Here is a 12,595-nt window from a genome sequence, read left to right as displayed (position 1 = left end):
GATGGTAACCAGAGGACACAGATTTAATGTGATGGACAAAGAACCAGAGACGACATGAGGAAACATTTTTTTTCCACAGCAATCTGGCACTACCTGACAGGGTGCTGGTAGCAGATTCGATAGTAACTTTCAAAAGGGGATTGGATATATACTTGAAGGGGAAAAAAATTGCAGGGCAATGGGAAAAGAGCAGGTGAGTGGATTAATTGTATAATCTTTCAAAGAGACAATGGGCCAGATGGCTTTCTTCTTTGTAAGATTCTAAGAAAAATCCTGAAGAAAAGCTGCATTTATAACTGTTAACCCATCGAAAAAATATAAAGGAAAGAGAAAGTGCCCCATTACTAAGATTCTGAAGTGCTTGCAGATCTTATTTCTGTTTCCCATGTAATATCAAATAAATGAAAAGGTGCAGTATGATGAAAATGATGCTCTTCTGAATCCCTGAGCAAGGAAAGGCTGCTCGTAATGATAATTGAGGTAATTTTGGGGCAGAAAATCTCAGTTGCGGACTGACTTTAATGGAGTGGAAAATTTTGCAGGAGTGTAATGGGAGGCTGATCCGCAACTGCCAATTTTCTGCCGATGCTCAAAATTAAAATTGCCCAATATTTCTTTAAATAATAGAAAAAAAATCGTGAGCACTTGAGATTGTACAAGAGGGAAAAGTGTTGCCGTATTGATTGAAAATTGTGCCAATTTTATGTTGTACTTAATTTTCTTTAAACCAAAAGTATATGAAAAGTTATATAGAAAAATGCAGACTAATGTAATTAATCATTATTGAATGTCATTACTAAGAGTGCCTAGAAGAAAGATGTATTGTACTTGTCCAAATGCATTATATCAAGTTAGATTTCTTCACAATGCATGTACAATGTGTAGGGACTATTAAAATGTACCATTACTTCAAAGAAAAGTCGGGTCCTTCTCCCCAGTCACCTGGCCAATATGTATCCCTTAACCAATGTCACTAAAAGAGATTATCTGGTCATTATTACATTGCTGTTTGTGGGATCTTGTGCGCAAATTGGCTGCTGCATTTCCTACATTACAACAGTGACTACTCTGCTATAATACTTCATTGGGTGTAAAGCATATCCTGAGATTGTAAAAGGCGCTATATAAATGCAAGTCTTTTTATTATTTAACATGTGGTTGAGGTCTAGTTTAAATTCAAAGTAATTCAACATGTTTCTCAAAATCGATGTTTAATATAAGACCGTGTGAATTTTAAGATTTTGTTTGAATTCACAAAGTGCATTCATAATGCAATTTAATAACATTCTTATTATTCTTTTCAGTACTTTGAGTATACCTCGCTGCATGAAATTCGCCATAACATTCAGAAGGAGTTGTGTATTCATAACATGCAAGGCATTGCTTTTCTTGAGGAATGTGCATATAAAGGTCCAAATAGCTTTGTTTCAGCAGAACAGAAATGGGAAATTCAGGTGATTAACAATTTCTTTGAGATTGGAGTTAATTCCATTTTAGTTAATGTGATATATTTTGAATCTAGCTTTTAAAATTGTTGCAATCGCTATCAAGTTTACTGTTGTAACAAACTTTTTAAATCAATTATAGTTTTATTATTAAAGTGCATGTATTGTCAGGCCAAAAATTGCGGTCGGAGGCTTTCAGCGTGCGAAAATACCTATTGGTCCCGGAGGAAAAAACAGTTGCACTCTGATGCCTAGAGGTGTAGCCCAGCGGAGAGACCCACATATTCCAGGAGCGTATGTGTATCCTGGGATCATGTGGGCATGGACCACCAATCACAATGTATTATTCTCATTCATAGTAATGGGAGCTCTCATTAATATCAATGAGAATACCCCTAAAGTCAAGTAAGTACAAACATAACTTTAAAAAACACTTCACTTTATAAAAAAAAATTACTAGAAATTCCATTAACTTAAATGTTTTAGTGAAAATATTTTTTGAAATTTAAAAAAAATGTTCCTATAGAGTTAATAATCTTGCTTTCATAGACAGGGTTTTAAGTATAAAAATAAGTAATAACATTCACTTTTTCAATCTATTAAAACTCTCACACTGGCAATTACCAGGCGTAAGAGTTTGAAGGACATTTGCTGGGCAAGAGTTGGACAAATAGCCCAAATTTCCGCCCGCGAAGGTCCTTCTCCTGGGGATGCGTGTAATCTGTCAAAAGACACTTTGACAGATCACAAGTGCCAGGTTGAGGCACATGCGCTTCGCACCTAAGAGAAAAAAATGTCCAAACTGCAAACAATTGAAAAAAACCGGCGCAGACATGAGGGAATGCCCCCGATGACGTAAAAGAAAACTGGCCTAGAAAAATCATAACTAAGTCAGTTAAGCCGGCGTAGATCATAGAGGGAAACTTAAAAAAAAAAATAAATCCACCAAAAAAACCGGCACAAATGAATGGGGAAAATTGAGCCCTAAAGAAGTAGTAGCAGGGTATTTAGAAAATCATAATACAGTCAAGCAGAGTCAGCATGGTTTTATGAAAAGTCAATCATGTTTGACAAATTTGCTGGAGTTCTTTGAGGAAGTAATGAGCATGGTGGATAAAGTGGAACCAGTAAATATCATGTATTTGGATTTCCAGAAGGCATTCGATAAGGTGCCACATAAAAGATTACTGCACAAGACAAGAGCTCACTGGGTTGGGGGTAATATATTAGCATGGTAGAGGATTGGCTAACTAGCAGAAAACAGAGTCTGGATAAATGGGTCATTTTCTAGTTGGCAAACAGTGATTAGTGGGGTGTCACAGGGATCAGTGCTGGGGCCTCAACTATTTACAATCTATATTAATGACTTGGATGAAGGGACCAAGTGTAATGTAGCCAAGTTTGTTGCTGATACAAAGATAGATAGAAAAGCAAGTTGTCAGGAAGACGCAAAGATTCTGCAAAGGGATATAGACAGGCAAATTTGCCAGATGGAGTATAATGTGGGAAAATGTGAGATTATCCACTTTGATCGGAAAAATAAAAAAGCAAATTATTAATTAAATGGGGAGAGATTACAAAATGCTGCGGTACAGAGGGATCTGGGGGTCCTTGTACATGAAACATAAAACGTTAGCATGCAGGTACAGCAAGTAATTAGGAAGACAAATAGAACATTGGCCTCTATAGCAAGAAAGTCCTGCTGCAACTATACAGGTTATTGGTGAGGCCACACCTAGAGTATTGTGTACAGTTTTGGTCTCCTTATTTAAGGAGGGCTACACTTGCATTGGAGGCAGTTCAGAGAAGGTTCATGAGGCTGATTCCTGAGATGAAGGGGTTGTCTTATGAAGAAAGGTTGAGCAGATTGGGCCTATATTCATTGGAGTTTAGAAGAATGAGAGGTGATCTTATTGAAACTTATAAGATTTTGAGGAGGGCTTAACATGGTAGATGCAGAGAGGATGTTTCAAATGTTTCTGCTCATAGGTGAATCTAGAACTAGGGGGCATAGTTTCAGAATAAGGGGTTGTCCATTTAAAATGGAAATGAGGAGGAATTTAGAAAATTATAATACAGTCAAGCAGAGTCAGCATGGTTTTATGAACGAGCAATCATGTTTGATAAATTTTCTGGAGTTCTTTGAGGATGTAATGAGCAGGGTGGATCATTGAATATATTTAAGGTGGAGATAGATAGATTTTTGAACAATAATGGAGTTGAAGGTTATGGGGAGTGGGCAGGGAAGTGGAGTTGAGGCCAAGATCAGATCAGCCATGATCTTATTGCATGCTGGAGCAGGCTTGAGGGGCCAAATGGCCTGCTCCAGCTCCTATTTCTTATGTTCGTTTAATAAAAAGTAGTCTTGAGGACATTTCTCCTTGAGGCAGATGCCTCTTTAGCAATTTAAAATTCTAATGTAAGAGTCCTGCTAATGGCTTAGTGCAAAATACAGTAATCTGTCTTGATACTGAATCATACAGAGCAGGAATGTCCCAGTTCAACCCCTGCTGATTTAGCTGATCTCAGCCAAAGCATCAGTTAAGGCATAACAATTGGTTTCCAACGATGAATGATTGAAGAGTGGATGATAGCTAATACACAGGTCAAAACACAACTGAGACATTCAGGAACCAGAAACAAGTAGCAGGTCGGCACTAAGGATGAAAAAAGGAATTGGATCGACAACATATCACCAGCAGCATTAAGAATTAGATGCCTCCAATTGATGCTGTTGTGGCAGTAGTACAATGAATTCAGGATATCAGAAATATGGCTGATCACAGAAAATAATCAATAAAATATACTGAATTATAGAATGTTCAGAGAGGTAGTATAAAGTGGAATGAAGGTGGTATAACCCTATATATAGAGGATACCAGAGAGATTTTTAAAAAAAAAATGATACTAATGGAGATGGAAAGCTACGCAGCAATTACTTGGCCATCTTTAATGTGAAACCAGTACCACTAACACTAAGGGTATGCTACCAATTATCAAGTCAGAATAAGGAGGACAGTTTGCTCTATGAATAGATAATGGGGTATATAAAAGTAAGGTTATTTTAATGAGGGACTTTAATCAGCCAAAATTGGAAATACCCAATTGGTTGAACTCAGGTTGATAAACTTAATTTATCTTGCATTGTGAGCTAGTGCAATAGAAGTATTGAAATCCTTGACTTGGTAAGTGGCCAGGGTATTATATAGGAAATTGAATTCTTGGCATTCATGGGGAATAGCAAGTGCAAAATTACAGTTCAACTCGATCTAAGATTCAGAAATACAGAGGAATAGGTGTTTGATATATAATTTTAGGAAAATCTAGCTTCAAGCAATTGACAAAACTGTAAGAAAACTGGTAGTAGTGTGATGCGGAGAGGCTTTGTTCAACAATGCTTCAGCGTTATGCCTTTTAAAGGTATCCCACTTTCCCTTAAATGGGATACAAGATCCAGATGAGCTAAAAGGATTCACAAATTGCCATTACGGATGGCAATTATCCTTATGCATTAGCGAGAAGAGGGGCCGCATTTGTGAAGTACTAATGATCATTATGATGGAATTGATAGATGTGTGAAGAGCTCAGGTGACAGATTAGAAATGACTTCAAAAAGTGTGACAAAACAGACTTGGAAAACTACAGTCCCATTCGTCTTGTATCAATACCAGAGAGAAAAATGGAATGAATTATTATAAGGAGTAAACTTGAGAACTCTAGAGGTTAGTGTGATCCACATAAGTTCTCCATGAATGTTGATGAAATAGCTGTGGATGAAGTTAACAGATTTAGGGTTAGAAAAATTGACATTCTATAAATCCATTCACTGCAATGGAGCAATCAGTAAATAATAACTTTTATTTATGTAGCACTTTTAACGTAATAAAACGCCCCAAGGTGCTTCACACCAGTGCTACAAGACAAAACAGAAAAATTTGACACCGAGCCACAAAACAAGAAATTAAGGCAAATGACAAAAAGCTTGGTTAAAGAGGTAGGTTTTAAGGAGCGTCTTAAAGGAGGAAAGAGAGGTGGAGAGGTTTAGGGAGGGAGTTCCAGAGCTCAGGGCCCAAACAGCTGACTGCATGGCCACTGATGGTTGAGCAGTTATAATGAGGGATGTTCAAGAGCGCAGAATTTGAGGAGCGCAGACATCCTGTGGGGTTGTGAAGCTGAAAAAGATTAGAGATGGGAAGGGATAAGGCCATGGAGTGATTGTAAATAAAGAAGAGAATTTTGAAATCGAGCCAATGTAGATCAGAAAGCACGGGTGATCGTGACTTGGTGTGAGTTACATAAAACATAAGAACATAAGAAATAGGAACAGGAGTAGGCCATACAGTCCCTCGAGCCTGCTCCGCCATTCAATAAGATCATGGCTGATCTGATCATGGACTCAGCTCCACTTCCCCGCCGGCTCCCCATAACCCCTTATCCCCTTATCGTTTCAGAAACTGTCTATTTCTGTCTTAAATTTATACAATGTCCCAGCTTCCACAGCTCTCTAAGGTAGAGAATTCCACAGATTTGCAACCCTCTGAGAAAAAATTTCTCCTCATCTCTGTTTTAAATTGGCGGCCCCTTATTCTAAGATCATGCCCTCTAGTTCTAGTCTCCCCTAAGAGTGAAGACATCCTCACTGCATCCCCACCTTGTCAAGCCCCCTCATAATCTTATATGTTTAATCTTAAAGCAAGTATATCCTTTCGTAAATGTGGAAACCAAAACTGCACGCAGTATTCCAGGTGTGGCCTCAACAATATCCTGTACAACTGTAGTAAAACTTCCCTGCTTTTATACTCCATCCCCTTTGCAATAAAGGCCAAGATTCCATTGGCCTTTCTGATCACTTGCTGTACCTGCATACTAACCTTTTGTGTTTTATGCACAAGTACCCCCAGGTTCCGCTGTACTGCAGCACTTTGCAATCTTTCTCCATTTAAATAATAACTTGCTCTTTGATTTCTTTCTGCCAAAGTGCATTACCTCACACCATCCACCCCTGTTCGTTACATCCTCAAAGAACTCCAGCAAATTTGTCAAACATGACTTTCCCCTTCATAAATCCATGCTGATTCTGCCTGACCGAATTTTGCTTTTCCAAATGTCCTGCTACTGCTTCTTTAATAATGGACTCCAACATTTTCCCAACCACAGATGTTAGGCTAACTGGCCTATAGTTCACTATTTCTTGTCTGCCTCCTTTTTTAATAGGGGTGTTTATATTTGCAGTTTTCCAATCTGCTGGTACCTTCCCAGAATCCAGGGAATTTTGGTAAATTACAACCAATGCATCCACGATCCCTGCTGCTACTTCTCTTAAGACCCTAAGATGCAAGCCATCAGGTCCAGGGGATTTATCTGCCTTTAGTCCCATTATCTTACTGAGTACCATGTCCTTAGTGATTGTGATTGTGTTAAAGTCCTCCCCCCACCCTCTTGACTATCCACTGTTGGAATATTGTTCGTGTCCTGTACCATAAAGACTGATACAAAATATTTGTTCAGGGCTGCTGAGTTTTGGATGACCAAGTTTACGTAGTGTAGAATGTGGGAGGCAAGCCAGGAGTGAGTTGGAGTAGTCAAGTCTTGAGGTAATAATAACATCAGCAAAGATGAGGGCTGTACCAGGGGGAATAGCCAGCGTGGGAGAGTGTAATCTTTTTATTAGGGACTAGGGCATCAAAGGTCGTGCTGAGGGTGCAGATGAGCAGATTGGTGGCTGCAGAAATGTCATTGAAAAGAGGGCCAAAGGTTGGACAGTTTTGCGTTGATAAGTGCAGTTTTAAGAGAGTTTGGAGAGAGTTTTTTCCAGGTGCGGATGCAGAAGGAAATGGGTTTGGATTGGGAACTGAATTTAAAGGCAATTGAATGCTGAATGTTGTAGCTAAATCAAGGATGTAGTAATCATAGAATCAGAGAATGATACAGCACAGAAAGAGACCATTTGGCTCATCATGCTTATACCAGCTCTTCGAAAGAATTATCCAATTAGTCCCTGCTCTTTGCTCATAGCCCTGCAAATTTTCCCACTTCAAGTATTTATCCAGTTCTCTCTCTTGAAAGTTATTATTGAATCTGCTTCCACCATCCTTTCAGGCAGTGCTTTCCAGATCATAACTTTCTGTGTAAAAATATTTTCATGTCCCCTCTGGTTGTTGTATCAATTGCCTTAAATCAGTGTCCTCTGGTTACTGACCATTCTGCCACTGGAAACAGTTTCTCCTTATTTATCAAAACCCTTCATGATTTTGAACACTTATATCAAATCTTCCCATAACTTCTCTCTTCTGAGGAGAACAACCCCAGTTTCTCTAGTCTCTGTATGTAACTGATGTCCCTCATCCCTGGTAGCATTCTGGTAAATCTCCATTGCACCCTCTCCAAGGCCTTGACTTTCGTCCTATAGTACGTTACCCAGAATTAGCCACAATACTCTAGCTGAAACCTAACCAGTGTTTTATAAAGGTTTAGCATAACTTCATGCTTTTTTACTTTATGCCTCTTATTTATAAAGCCAAAGACCCCTATGCCTTTTTAACATAAAGATATCTGCTGGCACCTTCAAAGACATACACCCCAGGTGTCTCTGTGCCTGCAGGGGAAATTATATTCAAAATAAGTGTTCTGGCTCGAATATATCTTGAGTATTGTGTCCAGTTCGGTCCACTGCGACACATGGGAGACCTTCAAGCCCTGGAGATAGTGCAGACAAGAGCTGTGAGACTGTTTCCTAGTCTCAGGACTATGAAGAAAGACTTGAGAAATTTAGGCTTTCCAGCTTTATAATGAAGTAGCTGAGATGTGATCTTGGAGTAATATATGGTGATAACAGTATTGATAATTTAAATCAAACATATTTTAAACTAAACCGTGACTGCAGAATAAGGTGGCATAAGTTCAAATTGGTAAATGGGAAATTTAGGATTGTGTCTGGGACTTCACACAGATTATTCAATACATGGAATGGATTTCTGGGAAGAGCTGTGGAGACAAACACAATGGAATGCTTTGCTTGGAGGGTTTTTCTAGATGGGTGAGCTGAATGGTTCTCCTTATCTGTAATATTTTGTGAACTGGTTTAATTAATCATGGGCTAGAGAAGGGAAAATACTATATGGGTTGCTGCTGCTGATTGCAGTACAGTAATTAGTGCTGCAAAGTGTACTTGCATGGACATTAGTTGAGAACATGTCCAGTTTCCAAAATGGATGAGGAGATCATAGGCTCCACAGTCCTGCTCACTATGCTCGGTCATGACAGTCAGTTTTGCGAGCTGAAGAAACATAGAAACATAAAAATAGGTGCAGGAGTAGGCCATTCGGCCCTTCGAGCCTGCACCACCATTCAATATGATCATGGCTGATCACGCAACTTCAGTACCCCATTCCTGCTTTCTCCAAACCCCTTGATCCCTTTAGCCGTAAGGGCCACATCTAACTCCCTTTTGAATATTTCTCACGAACTGGCCTCAACAACTTTCTGTGATAGAGAATTCCACAGGTTCACAATTCTCTGAGTGAAGAAGCTTCTCCTCATCTCGATCCTAAATGGCTTACCCCTTATCCTTAGACTGTGACCCCTGGTTCTGGACTTCCCCAACATCAGGAACATTCTTCCTGCATCGAATCTGTCTAATCCCGTCAGAATTTTATATGTTTCTGAGATCCCCTCTCATTTTTCTAAATTCCAGTGAATATAAGCCTAGTCGATCAGTCTTTCTTCATATGTTAGTCCTGCCATCCCAGGAATCAGTCTGGTGAACCTTCGCTGCACTCCCTCAATAGCAAGAATGTCCTTCCTCAGATTAGGAGACCAAAACTGTACACAATATTCAAGGTGTGGCCTCACCCAGGCCCTGTACAACTGCATAAGACGTCCCTGCTCCTATACTCAATTCCTATCGCTATGAAGGCCAACATGCCATTTGCCGCCTTCACCACCTGCTGTACCTGCATGCCAACTTTCAATGACTGATGTACCATGACACCCAGGTCTCGTTGCACCTCCCCTTTTCCTAATCTGTCACCATTCAGATAATAATCTGCCTTCCTGTTTTTGCCACCAAAGTGGATAATCTCACGTTTATCTACATTATACTGCATCCTGCCATGCATTTGCCCACTCACCTAACCTGTCCAAGTCACCCTGTAGCCTCTTCGCATCCTCCTCGCAGCTCACACTGCCACCCAACTTAGTGTCATCTGCAAACTTGAAGATATTACATTCAATTCCTTTGTCTAAATCAGTAATGTATATTGTAAATAGCCGGGTCCCAGCACTGAACCTTGCAATACCCCACTAGTCACTGCCTGCCATTCTGAAAATGACCCATTTATTCCTACTCTTTGCTTACTGTCTGCCAACCAGTTCTCTATCCACGTCAATACATTACTCCCAATACCATGTGCTTTAATTTTGCATGCTAATCTCTTGTGTGGGATCTTGTCAAAAGCCTTTTGAAAATCTAAATACATCACATCCACTGGTTCCCCCTTGTCCACTCTACTAGTTACATCCTCAAAAAATTCTAGAAGATTTGTCAAGCATGATTTCCCTTTCATAAATCCATGCTGACTTGGATCGATTCTGTCATTGCTTTCCAAATGCGCTGCTATTTCATCTTTAATAATTGATTCCAACATTTTCCCCACCACCGGTGTCAGGCTAATTGGTCTATAATTCCCTGTTTTCTCGCTTCCTCCTTTTTTTTAAAAAGTGGGGTTACCTTAGCTACCCTCCAGTCTATAGGAACTGATCCAGAGTCTACAGAATATTGGAAAATGACGAGCAATGCATCCACTATTTCCAGGGCCACTTCCTTAAGTACTCTGGGATGCAGACTATCAGTCCCTGGGGATTTATCGGCCTTCAATCCCAAAAATTTCTCTAACACAATTTCCTGATTGATAAGGATTTCCTTCACCGCTACTCGGCCAGGATTTTATGGTTGTTAGTGACAGCGAACTGTCAGCATTTGCCATCATTACTCCTCTGAAACTGAAACTCTCACCGCGGAAATCCTTACGTTACGGTCAGTCATTCACTGCTCCGACATGGGTTGCAGTGCGGACCGCGCCCCATAGCCGGCAATCAGTGTAATCCATGAAATCAGTGGAACTGATGATAACTTGGGCTTTTCCGCACTAATATCGCTGCTAAATACTAAACCTAATTAAATATTAATATTTAACTAATTAAATATTAAGCCTTGTTGTAATAGGTGTAACTGGGGTTTTAACAACATATTGACTGCTAAACAAATGTTCTGACCCTGAAAAACTTTTATATTTGTAGAGTGTTAAATTTCTCCATTATAGTAAAAATAATTTTTTTTAAAGTTTGTTTGTGATATTTTAGCTTCTACCTTGTGAAAGTCCCAATCTTTATTTCGCTCGCTAACGTTTTTTTTTTAAAGTGCAGAAAAAGGCTGCTTTTCATTTCCTGGTTTGCTGTCTGTGAGAATTCTTCAATATGCTTGGCTGCTTAGACAGCTTGTTGACCTCACTGTAGCTCTTCACTGGGGTTTCCCATTCCACTGCATTACAATCAATTGCACGTCAAAAACAGCAAACTTCTCGCCATTGTAGGCAGCTTTCTTCGAGGTCAACGACGAGCAGCTTAGTTTTGCTGCTGACCACAAATTAGAGGCCATTGTTTCTCTGAATCGATACCATGCCTTCAGGAGAGGAAGTAAAATGGGGAGAAGGGAACATCAATGTAATTTTTTTTTTTTTTAAAGACATTCAAGAAAAGATGATGCAGATGTACTTTTATAAATTATGTTTTGTGTTGCAGGACATGCACCTGGTAAATCAAGTTTCAAACAAGTGCTTAACTGCAAGAGGGGAAAAACCCAACTTGGTGCCATGCAATCCTTCTGATCAATACCAAAAGTGGATTTTCAGCTAACATACAATATTGTTCCTTTTACAATATCTAAAGTCAGGAAATATTTGCACAGGATGTAAGGCAAATGAACAGCAGAAGAATTCTAGTTATTGTAATTAAAACTTATTTTCAAGACATTCTTAAGGTTTGTAATGAAGCAAATTGCACTTGAATGTGTTAGATGGTGCTCGGGTTATCGTCCTATTTTTCTCTTCTGGCAATGGACATTTTTAATTATTTTACAATTTTTTTTTATTCCCGTGCATAAAGATAAATGCAGAGGATGTATGAGATTTTGATTAGAGTTAGTGATTAAATATGCTAGTAATATTTTAATGTGTGGATAAGTGACAGAATAAATTACAATTTACTTCTGAAAACAAATATTTAATTTACTAGAGATGTTTACTGTTGTATATATTTTTGGGATTTAGATAGTAGGTATATACTGGGAATGATTCTTTCCCTTCATGAGATACAAAATGTGTTCAGGAGTGTTTTTACCAGATGAACTGAAAAACTCTTATTTTAAAAAGAAAAAGTACAGAAAGGTTTTTTTCCCCTGAGATCTCTTTCATTTATAAAAACAGATGCTTTCATATCACTGGTCAGATTATTTCCTTTAATATTTAAACGGAAAGCATTCCAAATTTTATTGAGATTATTAAAAATGGGTTGCAATGGTATTTTTTTTTAAATTGTAATGCAGCTATTGTTGCAGAGGTCTTTTGTATAGAGGTGTTCAAATCAGTCTTTTCAGAAACTGTATTTATAATGCTTTTTCCAAGTCCTATTTTCAATAAAATGTGTTGTCCTTTACAGTATTAGTCCAAGATTTATTTCCTAATGATGCTCAAGTCACACATGATGAGCAACTGGAGAACAACCAGGGCCTGTGCAACTGCAGCCTAGCAAAGAGCTGATGCCTTGAGGGGAGGTCTAAAATTGCAAGACTAAGAGGAAGATGAAAACACAATTCTTGAATATAGGGAAGGTAGTTTATAACTGTGATTTTCATTGTGTCCTTTTTCCCCCCATATTGCCAACATTCTGGCTGCAGTTTAGATTCTTAATACCTTGACATTTCCCTTAAAGAGGAGGAGGAGATAAGAGGTATGTACGGCCTCAAAGTAAATTCTGTCACTTAAGTAGCTGGGAAATATGGATATTCTACTCCCTATTAAAGTGACACACATGTTAGGTATATATTCTTTCTTTTACTACCCCTTCTTCTGCCAACTGACTAGATCACTAAAAGC

At 38.8% G+C, this 12,595-nt stretch overlaps 1 protein-coding gene across 1 annotated transcript in view; it reads left to right on the top strand.

Moving 5' to 3' along the window:
- galnt3 (UDP-N-acetyl-alpha-D-galactosamine:polypeptide N-acetylgalactosaminyltransferase 3 (GalNAc-T3)) overlaps positions 1-11,750 on the top strand; it is a 116,445-nt gene extending 104,695 nt beyond the window's left edge. The window contains exons 10-11 of the mRNA XM_070874592.1: positions 1,305-1,454; positions 11,244-11,750. Coding sequence (XP_070730693.1) covers positions 1,305-1,454; positions 11,244-11,357 — 264 coding nt within the window. The 3' untranslated portion in view covers positions 11,358-11,750. The remainder of the gene's footprint in view (positions 1-1,304; positions 1,455-11,243) is intronic.
- The last annotated feature ends 845 nt before the right edge of the window (positions 11,751-12,595 follow it).

This window comes from Pristiophorus japonicus, chromosome 3, assembly GCF_044704955.1.
Source record: "Pristiophorus japonicus isolate sPriJap1 chromosome 3, sPriJap1.hap1, whole genome shotgun sequence".
Classification (NCBI taxonomy): Eukaryota; Metazoa; Chordata; class Chondrichthyes; family Pristiophoridae; genus Pristiophorus; species Pristiophorus japonicus.
This window is presented reverse-complemented; position numbering and strand designations above follow the sequence as displayed.